Raw genomic sequence first — 26,674 nt, forward strand, 5'->3', positions numbered from 1 at the left:
CACTGTAATTGACATTTTGTCTTCAGGTACTCACAGGCCATTAAATAGCAATTGATTCAGCTCCAAAGTTTGAAAAAAGAAGTATTTGAAATGCTAAGGTTATATAGCGGGATCCTATCCGAAAGATGTCAGGAGGTGCACTGGAACTAATGTGTTCATCTTTCACCTTTAGAAAGAGGGGCTGAAATCCTCATTCATGTCAAAAATGAAAATGTGTGTACTGGTGTCATCTTTAGTTCCTACTGTATATTGGACCATAACAAAAGCCATCTTTCTCAAGGAAGGCCCTGGATCAGAATAGCAGTGTTTGCTGCACATGAGAATTGAGCTTCAGTGATAGAGCTATGTTGGGGATCTAAGACTGGCATAGTTGGGGGCACTGCAGGTCAGGAATGAGGTGACTCTACAGATCTGTAGGGTGACCCAGGCCTGGAATTGCAAGGGATGCTGCAGGTCAGGATTGAGGAGCTGGATACAGTGCTTTTGATAGAATGGTGAGGCTGGGATGATAATGTAATGTGTGGCGGCAGGGAGGTTGGTGTTGCAGGTGAGAATTGAGCTACGCTAGCATGGCTCTTCATAGGGAAAACTTGCATATCAACAGCCGTCACTGTGACTGAGTCTGGCCAACTCTTTCATAAGCACCAATGTTGCAGACAAATGCTTTTTGTTTTGTTTTAAGTGATCGAGTCTGGCTCAGTTGGATAACTTAGCTGCAGAGGCAAACGCTGAAATGTGATTCATTGGCCGATGGAGACAGCACCTATTTAATACTTAGATTTTGGCACTAGTGCCCTGCTTTCTGCCAAAGCCTTGTACAGTGGCAAATGCTAAGCAGCATCAAGGTACATCTCTGCGAAGAAGAGTTGTACACATTCAATATGCTGTCTATAAACCAATGGCTTCATAGCTGTGGGAGAGTATAGAACATTTCAACATAGAACTTCTGTTCAGGGGCAAATAGCATCAGCATATACCAGCTATGTCTAGCTTAAATTGAGCCGCATCCAATATATCATTTGAAGCTGAGAGAATGGAATGAGTAGAAATAAGCACACCTAAGAAAGCTCCCGTTTTTTCTTTTGCACTGCTCAAGAGAGTGAGAAGGAGTCCAATAACACAGAAATGTATTGATCCATTATTCTCATGCAACCATTTGCCTGAGTGTACCAAGATACTGCTGTCTGCAGTGAACACCACAAGCTGCTACCTGCACTAGGTCACATATATTACTCAAGGAAGTAACACAAACTGAGGGAGTAATATAAGTTTCACTCCACGGTGAATGTCGAGGTTGCATCCTCTTTGAATTAGAACGTGCCTCATGCACACAGTTCAGGTGCCACATTGTATGTTAAAGCATAAAGAATTTCCAGGGTCTAACCTCTCTGATTTTTCTTCAGTTACAGCCTAGAAGGCCTTGCAGGAGACTCCGATGATGATAAGAAGCCCTCCTCAAATTTAGAGACTTCCTCTTTGAGTTCCAGAGACCTCAGGCGAAGTCCACTTGCTAGTGATGACCGTGGCTCCTTGGTCTCACTCACTGAAGAGGAAGTAGAATCTGAGCAGGGGGAAATCAGAGGCTTTGACCGTCAGGTAAATCTGTACATTTTTTATTGTTGGGTTTTCACAAAACTCTAAATCAAAGGCTCCAAAACTTTGCCCTCTTTTCATGCATAATACAGAGATATTCTCATCTTTAATGTAGATGTGTGCCTGGCAAAGGCTAAAAGATGCATCACTCCCACTTAATCAAAGTGACCTTGCTATTCAGCCATAAAGGCAGCATGGTTAGACCCTAGGACAGAGAACAAGTAACTCCTGAGTCCTCTGCTACGGACTGGATGGTCTTGGAAAAAGTCACTTTGCTTCTGTATAATGAGGCTTAAGAAAATGAATGTTTGTCTGAAGATGTGAAGCATATATAAGTACTAAGTATTATATTATCTGTTAAGTTTTTTAGGTTTATACCCATAATGTATAAGAAAATGAGGACCTTTCTCTTTCATAATAACCTGTATTCTGATTTTTTTAATTGTCTGATCCTCCTGTTACAAGCAGCAACTAAATGCAATATAACAAATGGAGAATTATGTAAATTTAGGTTCACCTTTTTGGAGAGGAGATAGATGGGGATGATTTAATCAAGAGAGATGGGCCTGTGTTTTGTGGACATGTATCTTCAATCTGTTTTATTAAAAAGGCAAATATATTAAATGCATTGAGTATCTGAAAGCCACACTTCCACCATAATACAGTAACTCCTCACTTAACGTTGTAGTTATGTTCCTGAAAAATGCAACTTAAAGTGTAACGATGTTAAACGAATCCGATTTTTCCCATAAGATTTAATGTAAATGTAGGGGGTTAGGTTCCAAGGACATTTTTTTAGGGCAGACAAAAAGCATTATATACTGTACAGTACTGTACTGTACTGTGGTTGGGAAGTGCCCCTGGCTTATCCCACACAGGCAGAGCCCGCTGCAGGCAAGGATGCAGCGGCAGCTTCCCCGGAGAAGAACAGGCCCGCCTCTTCCCATCCCCGCCGCATCCCCGCTCCTTCCCCCGCCCAGAAAGCCCTAAGCACCGCCAAACAGCTGTTTGACAGCACTTAAGGCTTTCTGGGAGGGAGGGGGAAGAGTGGAGACGCCGCACTTCCCCGCTCCTGCCCCTCCCTCCCAGAAAGTCCTAAGCGATTGGTGGTTGGGGAAGCACTGGGAGGGAGGGGGAGAAGGTGAAGAAGAGGAACTTGTGCAATGCTCCCTTGTAAAGTTGCTGCTCTTCTAGCCAAACGACATTATAAGGGAGCATTGCACAACTTTAAACGAGCATGTTCCCTAATTGAGCAGCAACATAACTTTGAAACAACGTTAAGCGGGAGGACGTTAAGTGAGGAGTTACTGTACTTCTCTGGGCAGACACAAAATAACGGGGGGTTATTCAGCTGCCCCTGTTTAACTGCTGGAGATAGTCTTTGCTGACTGATCCTGGCACACTGATTTTCTTTGACATCTTCATGAGTCTCACACAGAGGAAATTGGTGTTGCTTAGTGCATCTGTCACTTGAGCATCAAAGTTGTTGAAAGTGGCATTTGAGTCACAGCCTAAGTAAATCCTCACTTCTCCAGGTGAAGGGAGTAACCAGGGCTCATGAGAACTGATGTGTGAGAGCTGGCATTACGACGTGGGATTGTATCTCTTAGCCATTGCTTTGATTAATGGTGTTCATTGAAAGTCCATTGTTATAGCTACATACCCTCAGTGTCAGACTCTTGCCATTTTGTACTGACAGCTGATGTGTAACCTTGATTTCTGCGTTCCATTAATAGCCTAAGGATAAGCAATAGAACCCAAACTGAACTCTTTAAGGTTCGAGCTTCTGGGGCAGTAACAGATAATTTAATGTAATGGAAGACTGAATGACACAGTGAGGGACTGCATTAAAAACTTTATTTAAAATAAAATAATTAGTTAAAGCAGACAGGTGTTACAGTATAGCCATACACTGCATTGATACCCACATTCCAAGATAAAATGGTGCATCCAGGCTGATCATTCCCAGGATGAGAAGAATGAGTATATAATCATTTCTCTCTCTGGTACCCCAAGTTAGCATTCTACTCTTTTTATATAATCAATTATAACACCCCTTAATTAATTAGCATTAGGACTACCTTTTACCGTATTTACCATAATTAAATATTTTCTACTTTCTCTTTGGTTGTTTAATATTACACATAATCTTACTTAATGGCTACGTAAATATCATTCCAATAATTATCAATACAGATAGCATTCTTCTAAAATGTTCACATTTTGTCTAATACACTTGTTAAAACCAGAATCTGTTTACAACATGGCCTAGGATTGCCTCTGAATTTATCTCTAACTTGCCTCTAAATTATCTCACTTTACTCATATTTTACTAGGCCTTATTATTATCGTGCCCAAATTTAAGGCCCAAATGCATATTTTCTACTCACATTTCAGCACATTTCTATTTAACATAAGCAAATGTCATCTCTATCGGCTACAGCTGGAGGGGTTGAAATCACAGCAGTATTTTCATTGGTCATCAGACAACAAACATACATTTTATTGGCTTGCCAGAGAAGGAAGCAGCCTGTGCTTGCCTTTATTTTTGTTACATACTTACATTTGTTTCCCATTTTTAAAGACGTTGCATTTCACTTTTACAATTCCTCTGTGTTTTTGTCATGCTGCAATTTACCATTTGTGTGCCCTACCACCATAGTTGCGCCCATCCCTTTGGGGAAGGTATTCTTGACTGTTTTAATGTTCCAGTATTTAAAGGGATGGGCAACTAATACATTTAAATACTAGACTGTAGTCTGCAGTTGGGGTGAGGGCATTGCTTGGCATATCTGCTTAATAGAGTTTTTTTCTATTCCACAGACACGCCAAAGATCACAGCCGCATGGATTTAGTTTCTGTACTTCTGCCACTTCTCCGCTGACCAAATCCATTTCGCTAATGACAATCTCTCAACCAGGACTAGACAGTGAGTAAACATGACTTTCCATTTGCCTTATCATCCCATATGCAGTTTTCACATACCCCTTGCTAACTCCCTGAGATCGAATCTCCCCCCACCCCAGCTTTCTTTCTGTCTTATTACTTGAAGTAGAGGTATGCTTCTCTACTGCATTTAATTACAAAAAAGGGGCATCACTCATTTTTAGACCCAAATTTACCACCTTGCATACGTAGAATTATTTTACTCTGTTAACATCAATTATTGGTATTAGAACTGATGTTTCTTGAGTATATTATAAAAAACTGATTATGTTCATGATACATCCCGTATCTTTTTGAATTTGTTCCTCTGCTGTTACTATAATGCTTCCTCGTTTGAGGTATTACTTTTCCATATCTTGGAGAGTTGAGAGATGTAGAGATATGGAATCCGAATCTTCTGTATCTTCAGGAGAAAAGCCATAAGACTAGTGTTTAGGCCGGAGAGGGAATGGCCTTCCTGATATTTGTTCTCTAAAGGAATTTACTCATTAATATTCCTGTTACCCGGATCAACCTTTCTGTGAGTTGAAGGGCATAATTTCAAGTTGCATGCTTTGAGGAGAAGCAACAGATGCAGGGCTGAAATGTCAAATGTCTGGGGTGCTTTTCTTAAGTTAATTTCAGTGAAAAGAATAAGTAGTTTGCACAGTCGTCTTTGTTCCAGATGTGCTTGAGAAGACCACACGCTGCTTCTCCTCACTAAGTGTTGGCCAGGCAGTATGTTTGGTCTGCTTTTATACAATTCCTCATTGGCTTTATGAGGCCAGCTCTGAGCTTTTTCTCATTACTGAAATGCATATGTTCTGTAGTTGATTCATCAGTCTTTACATATTGTGGATTAAATTTTACTAAAAAATAACGTGTCCGTTTTTGGCCTATTGGTCAAAATCATCCAAACACAGTTAATAGTTACACCAGAGTTTTGTTTGGCCTTTCATTTATAAAAAACAATTCTATTTCACCTAAATTCATCATGGGGCTCCTCCCCTGAACGCAGGGACAAAACAGCCATTCAGTGGGAACGTCACACCCAAACAGACCTGTTCCTAGCAAAAAGACATGCTTTAAAGTAAAGTGTTTTATTTCGTTTGTACGGTTCTCCCTGTTAGCTTCCAGAGAGGGTGCCTTGTGACATTTTTAAGTTCATTGCCCTCATTCTTCCATGATAAATAAGCATGTGGCCTAAAGGATGTGTCCCATAGCAACAGTAACCAAAACACCGCCAAATCCATCCAATAAAAATAACTACATCTTACTCTATATTATGTCACACCCTCTTTCCTCTTTTTACTCAAGCCCTTCATTTTTTTTTTTAAGTAAACAGTTTGTTGGCATCATTTCCAGTTGCTAACCAAACACTCTAAATAACACAGTCCCAGAAAAACAGACGTTTTTTAGAGGACCAGAAAGCTTGGCAACCTAATGCTTTTCTCCCCATTACTTGGAAACTTTCTGTCGGGCTCACTGAGGAGACTGCATCAGTAGAAGACATATGCCACCTCACTTTCAAGTAAACTGTGACCCATTTCATAAAGAGGTTTCCCTCATAATGCACATTACAGGTACCAGCAAGACCTGAATTGGGAGTAGATAAACTTGGTCACAAATCCCTCCCTTTTTTTATATTTATTTTTTGTCTAATTAATATCAGCCCAACCAGAGCACAATTCAGGGAATGAAAGTGGTAACTCAAACGAGACTATGGAAATGGAATATTGTTAATCAAACCAGTTTAGGGTAGAATAGTAGGGTCAGTCTGGTGGCGAGAGCTGGGCCAAATTATGGGCCTAAATTTTCAAGACTGTCTAACTTTCTGAGTGGCTATTTTGAGATACCTTAGAGAAGCCTGGTTTTCACTGGGCAAACGCTCAGCACTTTCTGAAAATCAGGTCCCTTTAAGATGTTTGAAGTTAGACAGCTAAAAAGTAAGGCATCCAAACTCATTAGTCATTTTGAAAATTTTTGTCATAAGGTTTGTTCCCAGCTCTGCCACTTACTGATTGTGGAAACTTGGCAAAACACTTCACCTTTCAGTGTCTCCATTTCATCATAATCATCATGGCAAATCCCAAAGGGATGTAGCCGCCTTGTAGAACAAGTGCCACCTAGTTCAATCTTTAGCAAGGTCATCTTTAAAACAGGCATGATGATAATTCTTACCAGCCCAAGGGGCGTTGAGTTTTAATGTTGGTGAAGTGCTTTTGTGCCTTTTGTTGGAGGATCTCACAGTATAATACATAACTTTATTGAATTTCCAAAACTGAACATCGATCTGTTCATTACAGCATATTTAGTCTATACTTAGTTATACAAGAATAAATCTCAGTGAATTCATAGAAATAAAGTAAATAAAATCTAGAACAAGTTTAATTGTCCATGATTATTCTGTCCAATTGAATAATTTTATCAGAACATAAGAACAGCCATATTGGGAGAGACAAAAGGTCCATCTAGCCCAGTATCCTGTCTTCTGTCAGTAACCAATGCCAGGTGCCCCAGACGGAATGAACAGAACAGGTCATTGTCAAGTGATCGATCCCCTCTCGCCCATTCCCAGCTTCTGGCAAACAGAGGCTAGGGACACCATCCCTGCCCATCTTGGCTAATAGCCATTGATGGACCTAACCTCCATGAATTTATCTAGTTCTTTTTTTGAACCCTGTTATAGTCTTGGCCTTCACAACATCCTGTGGCAAAGAGTTTCACAGATTGACTGGTCATGGTCTGAAGAAATGCTTCCTTTTGTTTGTTTTAAACCTGCTGCCTATTCATTTCATTTGGTGGCCCCTGGTTCTTGTGTTATGCTATATGCTATAAAATAAAGTTTATCCCAAACACTCCAAGGTGCCTGGATGGGAAGAAAACAGCTTGTTTTGCGCAAAAGCTTTAAAAATAAAACCCAACTGGGTAAATGTTTGGGGGATTTTGGCCTTATCTTGGTCTCTGCATGTGCATGTCACATGTTGGTTTGGGAGCTGGTTGTAGAGTTGCACTTCCTCTAATCTCCAGATCTGTTGTTCTTGCTGCATCCACACTGTCCTGAAGGAATTGGCAGATGTGCATTTAGTATTCACAAATGCTAATGCTGCAGCATTTTTATATAATCAGAGAGTTTGCAGGAGCTGTTAGCTGGAATATGCTGAAGGCTGCTCCCAATTTGGGAATAACACATTTCCGGTGAGGAGAATTATTACAATTGCATACAGGAACTTCTAAAACTAAAAATAACTAAACTGAAGTAGGAACTAAGCCAGGCCTGGGGAGCTTGTTCTCTCTACATTTAAAATATTGTGGCTTATCTTTCCTCTTTGAGAATAGTCTGACAAGATAGTAACCTAAAAAGGAGAAAAAATAATTCTTCACCATTGTGGTTTTCAGAGCGAAGATGCAGGGAACATGAGTGATTTGTTTGTCCATCAGCAAGTTTATTAGGGTATATGAATAAAACTGTAACTTAATTTTGTCTGCAAATGTCCCAGCTAAATATCTTCCACTGGGAAATGCATCTCTGAGTGTTTTGCATTAAGCAGTGCCATTGATTCTTGAGTGTGTCACATGACCTTGACCAGTTCCTGCCATGCGTGGGCATATTGTTCAGTGACAGTGAAAACACTGCGGGAGATTTTTCATCATGTTGCTTGTTTTGTCTGGGTAATCCTGTGCATTCTGAATTTCCGTTTTGTCTTAAGGTACAGAACCAAAAATATACAAGAGACTCATTATAAATGGTCAAAAAGATGTTTGTTCTTTTCAGTTGTTTCTTGAAAACTGAATTTGGTTCCTTAGCATTTGGTTCCTCTATTGTGCATGCATGCACGCAAGTTTGTGTGAAAAAGGATTGCTCACAAGCTCTAGGATGTATGCGCTGATTTGTTATTGTGGCATTGCTCAGAAAGGCTGACTTTTGTTGTAGGCATTGCTAGTATGCTTAAGAAAATAAAGCATTAAAGCATTTATTGTTTTGTGTGGTAAAAGGCTTTTGAAGACAAAAAATTACATTGATCTTGAAGAAAGGTGTTTTTAAACGATAGGTCAATTTTCCCCCCACCAATTGTTCCTGTAGGTAACTGTCTGTTACCTCCTTGTTTTCTTTAGTGACTTCCTGCAGCTAACTGCAGTATTTCAAACTGATGTGCTATCTTATGTCTGCTTGGTTGCTCTTTAAAGAAAAGGCTACTTTTGTGTGACTCTAAATTGCACTGAAAAGCAATTCCTCTCCACAAATCCTTAAAACTATGCACATTTCAAGTTGAGTATCAGTCTTCTCTCTTTCTCCTTTTTGCCTCTATTTTCCCATAGGAAAAATCCCTGTAGTGTTTAATAGAAAATAATAGCCACCCTACAGAATTTAATAGGGAATCATATCTGTGCTGTAGAATTCTGTACTATGACTAAAAACTTACAGGATTTAATAGCGAATCATACTCATCCTACAGGTGTATTAAGAGTAACTTTACCAGTTTAGTAGGATTCTATATTGTTTTATCCCTATTAAATTCCATAATACTTTTCCATAAGAGCTATTATGGCCGGTAGGACACTGTGCCTCTGTTTCAAGAAAACTACTCTCTTTAGCCAAAGATTAGATGGTCTCCTGCTATTAAGGCACTTCTCTGTGGCAACAACACTAAATAAATAAATAAAGCTAACAGTTCAGCAACACTGTATGGCTGTAATAGCACTTGGTATGCCATTTAAATGGACAAGGTGTGCCACTTAACCAGTATTTTGAGACATTGAAATGGATTCCCTGGCAATTATCCCAATAAATTCAGTAGATGCTGTTTATTCTGGGATTGTACTGTATTTGGAAACATAATTGTTCAAATACATAATCCTATTGAGCACTGCTACAAAAAGCTGCCAGTGAAAATAAGAGAAGCTTGGACCCCAAAGTTATGCATGGAATTAAACGTGGACCCTTTTAAAATAAAAATGAAAACATGCTGAATTCTTTGCTGCCTATGCCTTTTCTGAAATCAGCTGCTCTGCTTTATTTTTAGTTTGCGGTTGGCTGCTTTCCTCTCCTTTTTATTATTAAATGCATTTTCATGCACGCTCTAATGTCTGCTGTTAACCCACTTCTCAGCCCAGAGACGGACTCGACCATGCGGACGAATCTCCTTCTCCTTCAGCATCTCTCCGCTCATCCCTAAGTCTAAAACTCTCTTTTCTGTTGGCTCTTCTTCCAGTGATGAGGAGGAGGAGTTGGATAGTAAGTAATCGTTTTACATGAACTGCAGCCATTATGGGTGGAGGTAAAGGGAAGGTATTTCTGCTTTTTAGACCTGGCTGTTTTAGCTTGGGAGCATTACGCTAAACTTTCCATTGCATGATGCCTAACAGCTTCACCTTAGCCATTGTGTCTAAATGCTTCAGTAACAGCAGAATGAAAGGATTTTAATACAGAGTTTTTAATATTCCAACACCTTGACTTGTCAGATAATCAGTTTTTAATGTGTTAACAATATTCTTCCTTTCTGACACATCAAGGAGGCTGGAAAAGGTTGATTGTGTCAGGTCAGTAAGTGTGATGTATCTACTGCCATGGGAATGGGAAATATTGTTGGTCTTTAAAAAAAACTATTATATTGTGAATATTCCAGCACGCTGGGAATATCAGTAGAGATGGGACCCCAGACCATGTGTGTGGATCTGAATGCTCATAAACTGCACTGGCGAGAGTTTGCCCACTATGGGCATTTGCAGTCTGAGCATTGATTCGGATTAGAATTTCACAGCTGCTCCTGTTATCTGGTGAGTTAAAAGCACATATCTGAGCCAAACACACTCAAATTTCGGGAGCTCAAAATGTGGGTCTGGTTGAGGCCACACCTGTAGTGGTTTTTCCCTACAGGACAAAGATGTTCGTGCAATGATTTTGGGTTTTGGTTGGTTGATTGGGTTTTTTGTTATGGCTTACACCTCTCATTGTAGAAAAAGAGACTTCTCCCCAGGCCAAACTTAAAAAAGAAAGAAAGAAAGAAAGAAAGAATCATCCTGCCAGAAGGCAGAGTGACCATTTAAAATCAGAATAGCCCAGACTGTCTTGTGTTCTTTCCCTCAACCATCCCGTTATGACCAGTGAGCTTTAAAAATTGAGTTTATTACTTCCCCAGAACATAAAAATGTTCCATAAGCTGGGGGCTCATCACTTGGAAATGAGAGAGGAGGAGAAAGACCTGGTTGTATTAATCATCTGTAGGATGACTATGAGCCACCAATGTAATGCAGTCACAGAAAAAAACACATGCGATCCTGGGATGTATCCAGTGAGATATTTCCTGCAGAGATAGGGAAGTATTAATGCTATTGTAAAAGGCACTGGTAAGACCTCATCTACAATATATGAACAGTTCTGGTCACCCTGTTGAAGAAATATGAGTTCAAACTAGTAGAAAAGGGCTACTAGGATGATCAGAGGAATGGAGAGTCGATCTTACAAGACGTCTAAAAATTGCAATGTTGGTACAAGAACAAATGGGTATAAATTGACCATGAATAAATTTAGCTGGAAATAAGGTGGTTTCTAACCATCATAGAAGTGAGTTTTTGGAACAATAGGAGTACAGGGGGCAAATTACCACACTGCTTTGAAGATGGAACTTGACTCCTTTATACACCTCTACCTTGATATAACGTGACCCGATATAACACGAATTTGGATATAACGCGGTAAAGCAGTGCTCCGGGGGGGGGGCGGGGCTGCGCACTCCAGTGGATCAAAGCAAGTTCGATATAACGCAGTTTCACCTATAATGCAGTAAGATTTTTTGGCTCCCGAGGACAGCGTTATATCGAGGTAGAGGTGTAATCTGATCGTATGATAGCGTTGCCCCAATAACAGGAGACTGGACTCAGTGACCCAAGAAGACGTATGTCCTATGCTCCTACTTTGCTGGGTGTTTGTTGTAATGCCTCTCATTCAAATAGTTCTGTGATGGCTTTATATAAACGTTGCTTTAGCCACAGGTATTTTTAGATACAAAAACCCTAGGCTTGTATTTTTTCCACCTCTCCAGGGCTCATATCTGACAGAGGAGATGGACGCATTTACTTTTAGATCAAGTGTGCATTTTAATTACCTTCCTCCAATATCTCTACACATCCTTTGGAATGACACAATCATATATTTAGATTGCCTTTTTTTTTTTTTTTTGGACGAGTTGCAGATTTCAGATGGGTAAATTATTACCAGACAGGCTGGTCTGTACATTTTACGGAAAGTTTAGTTGGTTGTGAGCAGGCTTTTGGAAATCTTTGGCCCCCTTAAGTTTAATTACTAGCTGTCCTAGGGCGCTGCAAGCTGATTTCTGTCATTCAGGCATTCTCATTGGAATATGCCAATCCTGCAGCTTCTTCCTGTATCACGAAACTTATGAATTATTTTAAGTCCATCTACCATATGAAATTATTGTTGATGGTGAAGCTCAGAAGGTTCAGATGTTCAGATAAGCACCCAAAAGTTTGGCTGCTTATCCAGACTCATTGGAGTTGCACAGTGGGGCTGCAAATCTCAAAAGAATAGGCTTTTTCAGGTGCTATCCAGTCATGGCACTGATGAGATTTCCTTGCTGTTGCCCAGCACTTCCGCTTTTGGTTGCAGGCAGAGCCAGGAAGCACCGAGGTAGAAGGAATACAGAAAGTATTGAGGGAGGAAAATCTCTCTGTCCATCCCTCTATCTGTTTTTATGGCGAATATAACAGGTATCTGAATGCTGTCATCAGGGGTGGCTCTACACATTTCACCACCCCAAGCACGGTGTCATGCCGCGGGGGGCTCTCTGCCGCTCGCCAGTCCTGTGGCTCCGGTGGACCTCCCGCAGGAGTGCCTGCGGAGGGTCTGCTGGTCCCACGGCTTCGGTGGAGCCGCAGGACCATCAGACCCTCTGCAGGCACACCTGCGGGAGGTCCACCGAAGCCGCAGGACCAGCGGACCCTCCGCAGGCATGCCACCGAAGGCAACCTGCCTGCTGCCTTCCCGGCGACCAGCAGAGTGCCCCCCACGGCATGCCGCTCCAAGCACGCGCTTGGCGTGCTGGGGCCTGGAGCCGCCCCTGGCTGTCATACAGTCCTTTTTTAAAACATTTAGGTTTAGTAAAAAGCAGTTTAGTTCAGAATTTGGGTTGGTTCTTATTTTGCCTGAGTTGGTTTGCACACCACTGTCAATGATTCTCTCTGTTCGAGGTAAAGTATTGTCTCACAATACGGGATGAACAGCAACTGCATAGTTGAAATGCCATGCAGCTCAGGAATTCTCAGAGATGCTGAAAACTGGATCATGAACAACAAATTATTACAACTCTTGATTAAATGTTACGTCATCCCACTTATTCTGGTGATGGTATAGGATGGTAAAATACTTCATAGGTTTTATATGGCGTGTTTAAATTCAGTCAAGGCAGATGATGGTTAAATATATAGAGAGCGAGTTAGCGAGCAAAGAGGTTTAACCTGTGTTGACGAGTAGATTGAAGTTGATGTGAAGAGCAGAGTCCACTATGAAATTCATAATGGACAACAGTTTGAGCCTTTAAATTACTTGTTCAGTACTTAGATACTCAGGTAATAGGCACTATTCAAAAACCGGAGATCGATAGTAAATGGTATGGAGCTTGATTGAATGAATATCATTGCACTATGTGATGGATTTGAAACAGATCACTTGCTAGACTAAAGGCTCCACAGAGGACATACAAAAAAGGGTCTCCTAAACCAGGACTAGGTGACCAGGTTAGGCCACTGTTTAATTCATGAATATCCAAGAATGAAAGGTAACAAAAAATAGCCTTCACTCATGCTATTCTAGGAACTGTAGTCAGCAATCGAGACTGTATTTATTTATTTTAGAAGTGGGGATGGGCCGATCCTGAAGAAATGTGGTATTTTAATAAACTTTATAGCCTCTGGGTACTGATCTGCCCTTTGCTTCGGAGGCCAAGTTCATTTGCATTAGCCCTTAGCTCTAACTTCTGTTAACAGTGTTTGAAGCTAAAGTACTATTGTTCTTGTGGCAATTATAAAATCCTAATAATAAGACCAGCTATGTTGCTTGCTGTCATTGTAGCATGTTTGAAAATACTTTAAAGGGGTCCTTTAGAGTCCTGCCATGCCTAGTTCCTGGAGGAAGGATCAGGCATCTTTCTCCATCTGAATTGATTTATTTGGATTTTTTAGCACTCCCAGATACTAAGCAGCTACTCAATAACATCTAGCATCAGCTAGATAATCTGCTCCAAGCAGACTGTGTAGGCAGGTTTCTTGGTGAACAAGAGGAATTTGTGTCACTGGAGGACTTCAGTAGCATGTTGTACATCGTTTTTTCCTAGAGCACAATTTTGGGTGATTAAGCTCTGCCTCTGTAGACATTTCAATGGAAAAATTAATAAGGCTTCTCTTGTTTCCCTTATCCTTTTATTACATGCTTAAGGGTTATGAGGGGGAAATGAACTATAATTTTATCAGCTAGAATTCTGTTTTATACATGAACTAAGGACGTATTTTACAATAGATTCATTCTGATGGAGTATGAATAAAAGCGCTGAGGCAGTGTCTCATTTTCACCTATTGTAATTAAATTAGCAGTTTGGAATTATGCACCCTTAATGTACCAGTGAAGATCCCAGATTCACATCCTTTGCCTTACAGCTGGTGAATGATAAAACTGCTAAGCAACCCACCTCTTTTTCCACTTCTGTCACTAACTTGGAATCCCATGGGCTGTGGTGAACATTCTTTCCCCTGGGCACATGAAGAAACATATCTGAGCCCTTAACTTCTAAACAGCTCCCTCTTTTTCATAAACTACCTGAATCCAGGAACTATGTTTTTAGCACTTCTGTGGGCAAGACTTCGCAGTCTAACATTTTTGTTTAATCTTTTCCAGGCACAAGATCGTTCAACAGCACCAGTAGTTCATTGTCTCAGAGGTACAGTACTGTGATGGTCTGATCTTTACTCTGCTGAAATGCCAAAAATATAGATCTGATTTATTTTTTTTTAGAAGTATTGAGCACTCCTAGCCTCTCTTGACTTCAGTGGGATCTGCAAGTGCTCAGACCCTCTTGGAACCAGGCCAATATTTGTGTACATTGAAGAACAATTTAGGATCATAAAAGATTCCTTAAAATTGCCACACTGGAAATGAAGATAGGTCCATCCATGCAGCTGTCTTTTCCTGTCTTTTCCTGAACAGTGGTTAATTCTGGATGTTTATTCACAAATAATAAAAGCTTCGAATATTATTTTATCATTAATCAACATAAATTTACACAAGACCCAAATATTATTCCCACTTTTTCCCTTTCCCTTTGTCTATTTTTTTTATGATTGCAGAGATTCTCATGTTTTTTAGATATACTTTGTTGATCCTTGCACGGCTGTAAGCAGAGATCCTCTGTTCTGACGGGATGCTTGCTTTAATAGTTCCTTTTTGCATGGGGGCAAGATAGCTTTTGTGGCATCATGGGAGCTGGGTCTTTGATCACTGCTTCACACTTTGTGCTACTTCTCCTGGCAGATCTGGCTTGTCTGACTTGCCCAGAAGGCTCTTGAGCATCTTTCATTGCTGTTTTCCTCTCCCTTTGGTTTCTTCAGCTGACTGTTCTCCTCTCCCTTTGGTTTCTTCAGCTGACTGCTTCACTTTTGTATTCTGGCATGTCTTGGAAAGACTGTGTATTTATGTGGAATATGACTCCTTTATGTACATCCCTACAGTCTTTCCTTTCCTTTTGGGGTGGGGGAGTGTTGGAGGGAGGAGATATTTTAATTTTCCCCTTTGGAACTTAATTCTCACAGTGCATGCTGGGGATTCGGACAGGAAATGGTGCATGTTTTTATAGGACCCGGTGCCTCCTACTTCCCTAACATAATAAAAATGCTCCTATTTATTTGTACTGTGGTAGCACCTAGGAGCCATGGTGATGGACCAAGACCCCATTGTGCTAGGCATTGTACAGATAGAACAAAAAGATGGTCCCTGCCCCACAGAGCTTACAGTGTAACAGCCTTGTAATATGTTCTTTAGTGCACAGCAGTGTGTTATCTTCTGAAACCTCCGACATAGCTTCCCATTTGCTGAGCACCAGGACAATCGTTTTATCCACTGTCACCGCCACAATATGGCTTCTCTTTTGGCTTTGCACCCCATTTCACCAGCCCCTTCTGAAATTATTGATAGCTCAAAGTTTGACATGAAATGATTAACAAATAAACAGAAATTGAGTCCTATTTGCTGTTTTAAGGGACCAGTAAAAACTAGTAGTCTAGCAAAGATCATTTTTAACAAAAGCTCTAATTAAATTGTACTGGAAATATTGGGGGTACTTTATAGACATGGTGCTTCCGAGTGGAGACTGTCCTTTGTGCAGATTTCACTACATATCTTTCTTTATAACCATCTGATCTGTGTGTGTTATGGACGACACCCGCAATTTATGCCAATACATTAAGACTGAGACTGGGTATGTGTAGCCATACAGAGTGGGAAATTGCTGACTACTGTGTTAATGAAAAGCTGTTTCTCCCTTAAAGCAGCAGAGGGCACAATGTCATAGTTTGAGACTAAGTATAGATATATTACCAAAGAAAGTCTCTTGCAACATGTGACTAAGTGGCTGATTAGTGTTTAATCTTTAGCTTGTCATTATTCATATAAAAATGTAAACTGACCAATGAATCTGTTGGCTAGCTACAATAGCTGGATGAAAAATATATTTGCTCTTTTAAAAAAAAACAAGGTTTCCTCTAAAACAACAAGGAGTCCGGGGGCACCTTAAAGACTAACAGATTTATTTGGGCACAAGCTTTCATGGGTTAAAAAAACCTCACTTCTTTACTTTACCCACGAAAGCTTACGCCCAAATAAATCTGTTAGTCTTTAAGGTGCCACCGGACTCCTTGTTGTTTTTGTGGATACAGACTAACACGGCTACCCCCGATACTTGACACCATGCAAGTTTTCCTCTAGTCTTTTTCCCTGTTCTGCATGATCTGGAAAAAAAAATTTTAAAAACCCACAGTCTCTGTTTTTTGGCTTTAGTGTGTCTGAAGAGAGCGGCAACTTCCTGCCTCCCAGCCCCTCCAGGAAAGATTTAGAAGGGAAAAGTGGAACAAAAGTCAGTCGCACCTTCAGCTACCTCAGGAATAAAATGTCCAGCAGCAAGAAGAGCAAAGTAAGTGGCATCTGGTGCCTATGTGTTGTTATTAATCATGTTTATTATGTTAGTGCCATGTGCTTAATGTTCACGTCCCTGTGAATAAGACTTCTTAGTGTGTTGTTGAGAGCTCCTAAATGAATCCTGTGAGGCCTCAAATATGTTCAGTCTAACATAGTGCCCAGTGGTGAACACCAGGAATTACCACCGATTTCAACAGGACTTGTAAATTCTTGGGATGTGGCCCATAGAATGAATAACAAACTATTCCTGGTTTTATAGGGACAGTCCTGATTTTTTGGGGGGTTTTCTTTTATAGGCTTCTATTACCCCCCACCTCCTGCCCCGATTTTTCACACTTGCTGTCTGGTCATCCTCTAACAAAGAGACATAAATGTAATGAAAACAAATTTAAATCTGATGTTTGGAAACGCTGGTTATTCTGATAAAACAAGGTGCTTTTGGTGAAAGGCAATAGGCTCATTTCTGAAAGATGCTCTTTCAAGGTATTTTAAACACTTCTAAAATCTCTGTCATGTCTGTAACAACCTCTGGGAAACCTGATGCTGAAATTGATTTCTTTACAGAGTTTGATGTACTCTTGTGCTAGAAATATAACAAAAATAGAATCACAGACATTAGAGGTGGAAAAGACCTATTCTATCCTGTTTACTCTATGCCCCTGCCAATGCAGGGCTGTTCTCTATAGGGCATTTCCTAGTACTTTGCTCTCCAAAGGTTTCAGGGATTCAAGCTATGCAAATACCTACCACTTTCTTGGGGAGGTTATTCCACGATCTGATACATCCCACTGTTAGGTAGAGTTTTTACCTGATGTTCAGCCTAAATTTTCCTTTATGTAATGGCATCCCATTGATCCTGAGAGACATTGGTTTGTTCACCTGGGGGCTGAGCTACTGACATTGATTTTTAGATTTATTTAGAACAAAGCATTTATTTATTTATTTTATTTTGGAAAACAAAGCAGACTATGTAAACAGTTATATGGAGAGGGGGGAGAACTGGGTCAAAATGTAAGTGTATCAATATGGAATGTGTCCTTTTAAGGAACATGTTATTGAAAAAGCAAAAACAAATATCTAGTGTTCTACAGTTAGGTTTGTTGTTGGTCTCTATATGTAAAGGGGAAAAGCTGTTTTGTCTGCAAGGATTTACCCAGCTGTGCACATCTTATTGTGTCATAAGCTGTGACTGCCCAAGACAATAGTGCAGTGCAAACGTTTCTAAAAAACTGCAATTTGTGTGGGCAAAGGAAAACTAGCAGAATTTGCGATACTAAATGGGAGTGATATAGTAATTTCCACCTCCCAGTTAAAAAGTGTCTGTGCTTTTAGCACCTGATCAGTGATTATTTAAAACATTAACACCTCTCCAAATTTCCAAAGCCCACAGATAAATGTACCATTCCATGCAGCTCTGCGAACTCTGGAGAATACTCATTGGCTGGAGAGATCAGGTTTCCTCCTGGTGAAGCATTGCTGTGTAGGGGGGAAATCATTGTAAAGGCAAGTTGAGGCAATAATACAAACTATCAACAGGAAAAGGGTGATATATAAAGAATATAGTGCACATGCCTTTGTATTCAGTGTGGGTGCCAGTGCCACTCAGATTTTGCCTTCTTATTTCTCTTCCTCATACACTGCTACAGACTAGGGACCGAATGGCTGGGCAGCAGTTCTGCAGAAAAGGACCTAGGGGTTACGGTGGACGAAAAGCTGAATGAGTCAACAGTGTGCCCTTGTTGCCAAGAAGGCTAATGGCATTTTGGGTTGTATAAGTAGGGGCATTTCCAGCAGATCGAGGGATGTGATCATTCCCCTCTACTCAGCACTGGTGAGGCCTCATTTGGAGTACTGTGTCCAGTTTTGGGCCCCACACTACAAGAAGGATGTGGATAAATTGGAGAGAGTCCAGCGGAGGGCAACAAAAATGATTAGGGGGCTGGAGCACATGACTTATGAGGAGAGGCTGAGGGAACTGGGATTGTTTAGCCTGCAGAAGAGAAGAATGAGGGGGGATTTGATAGCTGCTTTCAACTATCTGAAAGGGGGTTCCAAAGAGGATGGATCTAGACTGTTCTCAGTGGTAGAAGATGATAGAACAAGGAGTAATGGTCTCAAGTTGCAGAGGGGGAGGTTTAGGCTGGATATTAGGAAAAACTTTTTCACTAGTAGGGTGGTGAAGAACTGGAATGGGTTACCTAGGGAGGTAGTGGAATCTCCTTCCTTAGAGGTTTTTAAGGTCAGGCTTGACAAAGCCCTGGCTGGGATGATTTAGTTGGGTTTGGTCCTGCTTTGAGCAGGGGGTTGGACTAGATGACCTCCTGAGGTCCCTTCCAACCCTGAGGTTCTATGATTCTATGATTCAGCCAATGTCATAGCTCAACCAGCTGAATGTTCCCCCAAAGCCTTTTTGTTTTTAAAGAGATACTGTCCCGTGAGTAATGATGGATTTTTCCCTTAATACTGAGTGACGGAAGTTTTTACAATTATATTTTTCCATTGAAGATATGAAACATTCATGGGCTCCATTAAATTTGAATCTCTGGAGCCAGTGATGACTCTTGCTATATAAGCGTGTTGCTGTATTTTCAGTTCAGGCAAAACAGACCTGCTTGTCTGTCCCACATGTTCTTTATGGTCTCCTCTGATCTTGTGGAGGACATGGCTCTTTAATAATAATAATAATAATAGTAATAGAGACCTTGTCATGTTATTAATTAACCGTGACAAAGAATGTGTTGTGGTCGGCAAAAAAAAACATTTGAGGCGGTGCTGGTAGCACCACATATACCTGAGTTTGCCCAGCACTTCCCGTTATAAGAGCCAGTTGCTCCTAACTTTGCTAGACTAGAACAGATTTCTATGCTGGGTGCCTCCCCTGAGTGTGGGGTTTTTTTTGTTTGTTTTGGGTTTTTTTAGTTTCAGCAGAAATACTTATGGCTTTTACAAGAACAAGATTAGGGGAAAATACTTTGTTTTGCCGGTGTTGAAAACGTTCATACATTTGGTTCATTGAGAAGCTCCAGCATCTCCATGCATTGGAGCAAGAGTTTGTGATTTGGCAGAAGGGTTGCCTTTGTGTCAGGAATATACCTCTTGCTTTTCTTGTGAGGAAAATGCCCACATTTGCCAAATTATAAGCTTTTGAAGAATATCCGTTTGCACATGTTCAATAGAAACATGATAGTGTTTGACAGCTAATTTCAGCAAAATTTCCATCTCCACTGAGAATGCTGCAGCACAAAGGCTGCAGAGGGGGAGCCAGACTTTTCCTGCAGTTGGTTTGAGATTAAGGATAGACACTGGAAATAAGGGCAGGGAGACTGTCTTGCTTGTGTTTTCACTGCTGTGGAAGCTTGGGGATGCAAATGCTGAGGAACAAGAGTCCATACCTGGAGGGCAAAAGGAGTAGATTAGGAGAAGGAGCCTTGGGGAAAAGGTACGTGGGAGGGCAGGGGGCTGACATCAGACTAGGAGCCAGGGAGAGGCTGGGACTAACTGCTCAAGGAGACTGGCAGTCCGTAGGGTGGGAGAAACAGATCAGATGAAGACTGGCTGGGCAAAGGGACTTGGAACCCGAGGCGGAGGAGAATCGAGATCAGAGGGGGAGCCTGTTGATTGGGAAGACTGACACTGGCTGGGCAAGGAGCCAGGAGACACAAACTGGGATTGGGAGCCATGGTGAGGAAGGAATGGAACTCAGACATGGACCCCAGAGTGGGACACTAGGACTCTCTGTGCAAGGATGAGCTCAGGAGACTGAGATCAGATGCAGAGCATGAGTATGGGAGGATGGAGGAGAAAACACGGGATTGGAAAAGGGATGGGGCAAAAAGTGCCAAACTTTTGGGAGTGGAAGGGAACAAAGGCAGAAAGGTCTATGACCACTAGAGCACGCTCCCTGTCAGAACCTGAAATGGAACCCCACGATTCTTGAGTGTCTCCATTCCTCTGCTGTCAGCAAATAGCTGTGAAACCTCAGGCAAAATATGTGTTTCAGCCCCCCTCTACTGTCTGGTTCTCGTACACCAGTGTTTCCCAAACTTGGGCGCCGCTTGTGTAGGGAAAGCCCCTGGCGGGCCAGGCTGGTTTGTTTACCTGCCGTGTCCTCAGGTCCAGCCTATCGCGGCTCCCACTGGCCGCAGTTCACTGCTCCAGGCCAATGGAAGTTGCTGGAAGCGGCGTGAGCCGAGGGACTTACTGGCCGCCCCTTCCAGCAGCTCCCATTGGCCTGGAGCAGCGAACCGCGGCCAGTGAGAGCTGCGATCGGCTGGACCTGCAGGTAAACAAACCAGCCCGGCCAACCAGGGACTTTCCCTACTCGAGCAGCGTCCCAAGTTTGGGAAACACTGTCATAGAGGATGACAGCGTTCTACTTTTATCAGTTACTCCATTCATTCAAATGGTAGAGATCTGTGCTATAGGTCTAAGTATCAGTATGGTTCCATGTGATGGGATTTCTGTTTTTCTGGTTTGCTTTTTTAAAGACATAGCAAATTGCACATGAAAAATGACATTGATAAAACATTAAGGTTGCAAAGTCAAGCACTCAAAAGTTAGGAAGGCCAGAATTAAGGTTGCATGTGCATGTGCAACCTTAATTCATAATGCGCATGCATTATGATTCCCTCTTTAATAACGTGATCACATACTAATTTTTCCACAGGACCCCAGCACCGTTCTGTGCATGGGATGGACTGGGCTCTGGGGATGAATTATGGTTGTGTAGTGAGTTAGACTGTTGAATGTAGGACCCTTGTCTCGGGTGTTGCCAAAACTGGAAGGTATGTAGTGAAATGAGGCAGGAGACTGCAGGAGGAGAAAGGACAGTCTCGTGGTTAAGGCAGTTGAATGCTACCTTGGAGAATTGGCTTCTATCCATTCCTCTGCCACAGAGTTCCTGTGGGATGCTGGAGAAGTCACTTAAACCAAACTTTACACAGGTGGCTACTAAATGTGTGTTCCTCATTTTCTAGGTGCCTGTCTTGAAACCCTAGGGTTTAATTTGCAAAAGTGATGAGCTCTCCAAGTGCAGCTGAAGTGACTGGGAGCTGTGCTGCAGAATGCTAACTACTCTGAAAAGTCAGGCTCTAGGCATCTCAGAATGGACAGCCAAAAGTGGTGGAATCTTTTGACCATAACCTCTCTGTGCTTCAGTTCCCCCTTGTAAAATATGAAGCATAATGCCACATCACCTTGCAAGGGGCTGTGCAAATTAATTCATTAATGTTTGTGAGGCACTCAGATATTAAAATGAGTGCCATTCCAAAATTTGAAAGGAAATTAATAATTCTTCCTTCAGAGCAGGGTTTGAATAATGTGCTGTAAATAAGTTGTGGGACCGCACACTGAACAATGGGGATAAAGCAAAATATTGAATAACTGCTTGTTCACTGAGCATCATCCATCCTGTGCACTGAATAAGTCCTCTGGAAAAAAAAATATATGACAGGGATCGGCTTACCTCGGCAAGCCCCATGGCGGGCTGGGCCCGTTTGTTTACCTGCCGCGTCCGCAGGTTCGGCCGATGGCGGCTCCCACTGGCCGCAGTTCGCCACTCCAGGCCAATGGGAGCTGCGGGAAGTAGTGCGGGCCGAGGGTTGTGCTGGCCGCCACTTCCCGCAGCCCCCATTGGCCTGGAGCAGTGACCGCAGCCAGTGAGAGCCGCCATCCGCCAAATGTGCGGACGCAGCAGGTAAACAAACTGGCCCAGCCCACTAGGGGGCTTACCCTGGCAGGCCGCGGGCCAAAGCTTGCCGATCCCTGGTATGTGATATATAATTAGACTATATCATAATGCATATGCACCAGGAAGCTGAAATAAGGTAGCATAAGCAGCTTTAATTGTGCCATCCCCAAATGTTTGAGTGCTTGACTTTCCAAACTTAACATTCTTTTAACGTAGGCCTTTGTGTGGTAATACAATAAATGTACAATGGTGGAGTCATCTCTGGTGCATCATCTAGAGATTGTGACATCTTTACGCCCTTATGCAAGGGAGATCACTTCCCTTTTGTTGATCTATCTCTACAGGATGCATGCTGTGGTCATTGACAACCTCAGAGCCGCATCCAATTATGGCAAGTTCGAAAGAATATGACAGCTGTCCCCGTTCTCCAATGCAAAGTTCAATATGAGAGAATGTATTTATATAGAACCCTTCATACAAACCACTCGTGAGAATTTGTGAAATATCATGTACAGTTGGGGGATTTGCTGACAGTCCTGGCCATAAGGCAGGAACTGGGAGTTCATAGTAGATCACAGTTGTACATCAAGAAAGATTCTGTTAGGATGAGGGATAAGATAGTACATGGAGAATGCACATTGCAATACTTCCTGTACCTTTGTCTATTAAACCACGAGCCACAGAGACAGCCACACACTGGCTTTTTTGACTACTTTAAAACTTTCTGATAAAACAAGAGGATGATTTAGTTGGGTTTGGTCCTGCTTTGAGCAGGGGGTTGGACTAGATGACCTCCTGAGGTCCCTTCCAACCCTGAGATTCTATGATTCTAAGAGTCCCTCCAAGATGGTAAACGCAATTTGCTTTTTAAAAGCTCACAACAGCTAACAGCTTTGACTCTTTACGAATTGGCAATGCAGAGTGATATCCAAGTCAAACACTTCTTTTTTTTCCTTCTTGCTTCGGGATATTTTTGTGTTAATTACTGCAATTTTATACAGTAAGTCTGAGAAACATGGGTTCACGTTCCTCAGAGCACTGGATCGTCACAGAGAAGAAGAGGGTTTTTTTAGATTAAAACATGAAAGACAAAAAACAACCCTTGAAAGAGGAAGTAGAACAGGAAGATTTGGTTGTTTCTTCTAACTGTTTCTAGTAGAGCAAGAGGCATCAACATACAGTTGCTCCTAACAGATTTTGCTCTGCTCAGAACTTGGTTTTAGATAATGCAGTTTTCGAAGATCAGTTATAAAATAAATTTTCTGATGAAGACCATGACCAATATATATTTTTAAAAAATTATGTTAACAACAATGAAAAAGGAGACATATAGGCACAAGGGAAATTAAAAATGAAGGGGGAAATAGATAAGTGGGTAATTTTCCCAGTGTATCTAATGTGCATCATCATGTTACTTCAGTTTTACATTGGTGAAACTCCATTCAACTCAATTGCGTATAATGGCTCATATACACATGATTTTTACTGTGTGATATTGCTCTTAGTCAGAAAAATATTCAGAGTTTCTTCCATTTTCAAAATGAATTTCTGGGGAATGACAGCAAATATGGAATCAAATTAAGAAGAGCAGGGCAAGTAATTTCTCCTGCCATTCACTTGTGCAGTTAGAGCAGGTGTCTGCAGCCAGGGAGTTTTAAACACCACCAGCTTTTCAAAATAGCTTTTCAAAGAACTGTGAGATTGTAAACATCTGTGAATTTAAAAAAAAATTGCTAGAGATATACAAAAGCAACCTCTCTAGCCATCTGTATAAGTGTTTTGATAAACAGAGTACTGCAAACATACTAAATACTGGTGAGGTACACTAAATGTGCATCTGTTTCTAACAGAATAAATTTTTCTTTTCATAAATGCCCGAAGTATCATAGAGGGCTTGTTTTATTAAATCTCTTTTAAAGTTCTGGGTGCCAATTTAAGTGCCACTTTCCTTTTAAAATTCATTTCCTCTTGCCACTGCCCCTCTGATTTTTGTAAACAGGTCTAGCTAGAGGAAAATGCGATACAAGCAGCCACAAAATAGTTAAGATCATCTTTAAGGAAGTCAGCAGCAAACAGACCTCCCTCCCTCCCTTGCCCAAGCAATCTGACTTCCTCTCCCAATAGTCTGTTGTGGCAGACTGAGCAGACCAGTGTGCTGTCACTATGGACTAATACATGTAGAGAACAGCGCTCCTGTCCCTGGGAAAGCATGTCGGTAAAACGGTGTAGATTTAGTGAATTACCTGAAATAACAGTGAGACTAATAGGACTGACGCATTGGGAGGTAAGAACTTAACCATTATTTCACACGGAAATCTGATGCTTAAGTACACTGCCCAGTGAACTGGTTCCTTCAACCATTCTGGTGGTTTTTTTATGGAAGAAAAGTGTTTGTTTCTATTTTCATGCTGTTATTTGAAGGAAGCTTCAGGAATGTGTAGTGTAGGAAGAACATTTCATTTTAAGGTAATGCTTTGTGATGTGTTATTAACCCACCATATGAAAGTTGGTTTTTTGCTTACTAAAGGTGATGCAGTATTTCCTGTGTCTAACTGAAATCATCTAGTGTTTTTACATGTTTTTTCTTTCTTTATAAAATCATAAAGGACAGTTAATGTTCCAGACCCCAAAATTACCAAATTGCGAAGTCTTTAAATACCAACTGCACTCCCTGGGAAGTTATAAAGTTAATCTCTTTTAGCATAGCTAGGAGTGTTTAAGTGTTCACAGAGGCATAGAGTCTGGCTGAGAGTAAGATCCTTCCTTTGGAGGCCTGAGTTCCTCAGAGTCTGACATTCAAGCAAACCTTTTGGTCTTGAATTGCTACCACCCTTACAGAGTATAAGTCCTGAGCCCCTTCCAAAGTGAACTCTGCTGGATTTGCACAGTTCAGCAGATTGTGAATGGGACATGGAGCCTTTCACCTGGAGGTCACAGGGTTCTAATCCCGTCTAGATGGTTTAGGGGACTGCTTAGCCGTTTCAGGTTTGTCTGTGCCAGATAAGACTGTCACATTTAATACTGCATCCTAAGTATCTTTCATTTCTGCAAATGTAATACAGAAAGAGGCCCTGGGGCCAGTAACTGAGGTAGTCAGCTTTAGTTTAAAGGCCACGTAGGGATGGACTCAGCTTTGGATTCATAGGGAGACAGACAGAAATGTTAAACTTGTTACTAATTATTTGCATCAAAGGCTCAAAGTTTTCCTCATGGTGACTGCAGAACTTGTATTCACTGTCCTGGTATTCACTGCTTTGTTGCTGTTCCTCAGTCCTGCTGCTGAGCAGCAGGAGAGCTCTTTTGTTTGTTTATTTAGACCTCTACTGGAAAAATGTTTAGCTCTAGGCATGTTATATATCATTAACAACATATAAATCCACAGAAAACCTTCATAATTTCCCTTCAGCCTCCATTATGACTTCTCTTGCAAAAGCCATCATGGTCTCAATAATCCATTGCAACAGAAATGATTATCGCTGAGATGATAATGAGGTTGCATTGTGTAATGAGCAGTTAAATATTTTGTGTGTGTATGTGCAGATATATATTCATTGAAGGGTTGAATATTATTCACATTTGTATTTTGCATGTGCAACTCCCATGAAGGTGGCAGTGATGCAGGCCACATACTAGAGAGCTAAAATCCCTGTGCCTGATGTAAGTTATGATCCATATTTAACGGGACTTCCAAACATAGACGGAAACCAACATATTGTCACTTCCTATATTTTTTCAGCGTCTCAGTATTTAGTCATCTGCTACCTCAGGCTGTGCAAATGGGAATGTTTGCATTTTCTGTGACTTAGTTTGATCACCCATTAAGCTTCAAGATTGGGAGGGAACTTCAAGCCTGCATATTTAAAGCAGCGTAATCTTGCTGATACAACAATCTCTTTGTGGGAAGGAGGAGGGACCCTTCTGAAAATCAGAGCGGATGGGCCTGAAGGCTTTGCTAGTCAGCCTGCCAAAAGCAACTGTGCTCTGGATTCCCAAAGCTGAGAGTAACCAGTGTGGCCTCTTTAAGATTTTATATAATGCTTTGATGCTAGTCTATGTATCTGGCCAGTCTTATCTCCCCTGCTGCCGAGACATGGGGAGCTCAGAACCTAGGCTTTGCAAAGTAGCCATCATCTGCCTTTACTGGTCTCTGCAGTTAAGAAAGACAGACCACAGTGAACAAGCCAGTACTGGGTAACCTGGAGTCCCATTTAGCCATAGTTCAGTAAATCAACCTACTCTACTGTGCTATGGATAGAAAGTTTGTGAAA

The 26,674-nt window shown here is 41.4% G+C and overlaps 1 protein-coding gene across 2 annotated transcripts in view; it reads left to right on the forward strand.

Moving 5' to 3' along the window:
* AKAP13 (A-kinase anchoring protein 13) overlaps positions 1–26,674 on the forward strand; it is a 123,163-nt gene that overhangs the window by 49,166 nt on the left and 47,323 nt on the right. For both annotated transcript variants that reach the window (XM_044978947.1, XM_044978946.1), the window contains exons 7-12: positions 1,404–1,596; positions 4,417–4,522; positions 9,629–9,754; positions 14,426–14,468; positions 16,580–16,712; positions 18,101–18,220. In XM_044978947.1, coding sequence (XP_044834882.1) covers positions 1,404–1,596; positions 4,417–4,522; positions 9,629–9,754; positions 14,426–14,468; positions 16,580–16,712; positions 18,101–18,220 — 721 coding nt within the window. The remainder of the gene's footprint in view (positions 1–1,403; positions 1,597–4,416; positions 4,523–9,628; positions 9,755–14,425; positions 14,469–16,579; positions 16,713–18,100; positions 18,221–26,674) is intronic.

Source organism: Mauremys mutica, chromosome 11 (genome assembly GCF_020497125.1).
Source record: "Mauremys mutica isolate MM-2020 ecotype Southern chromosome 11, ASM2049712v1, whole genome shotgun sequence".
Taxonomy (NCBI): domain Eukaryota; kingdom Metazoa; phylum Chordata; order Testudines; family Geoemydidae; genus Mauremys; species Mauremys mutica.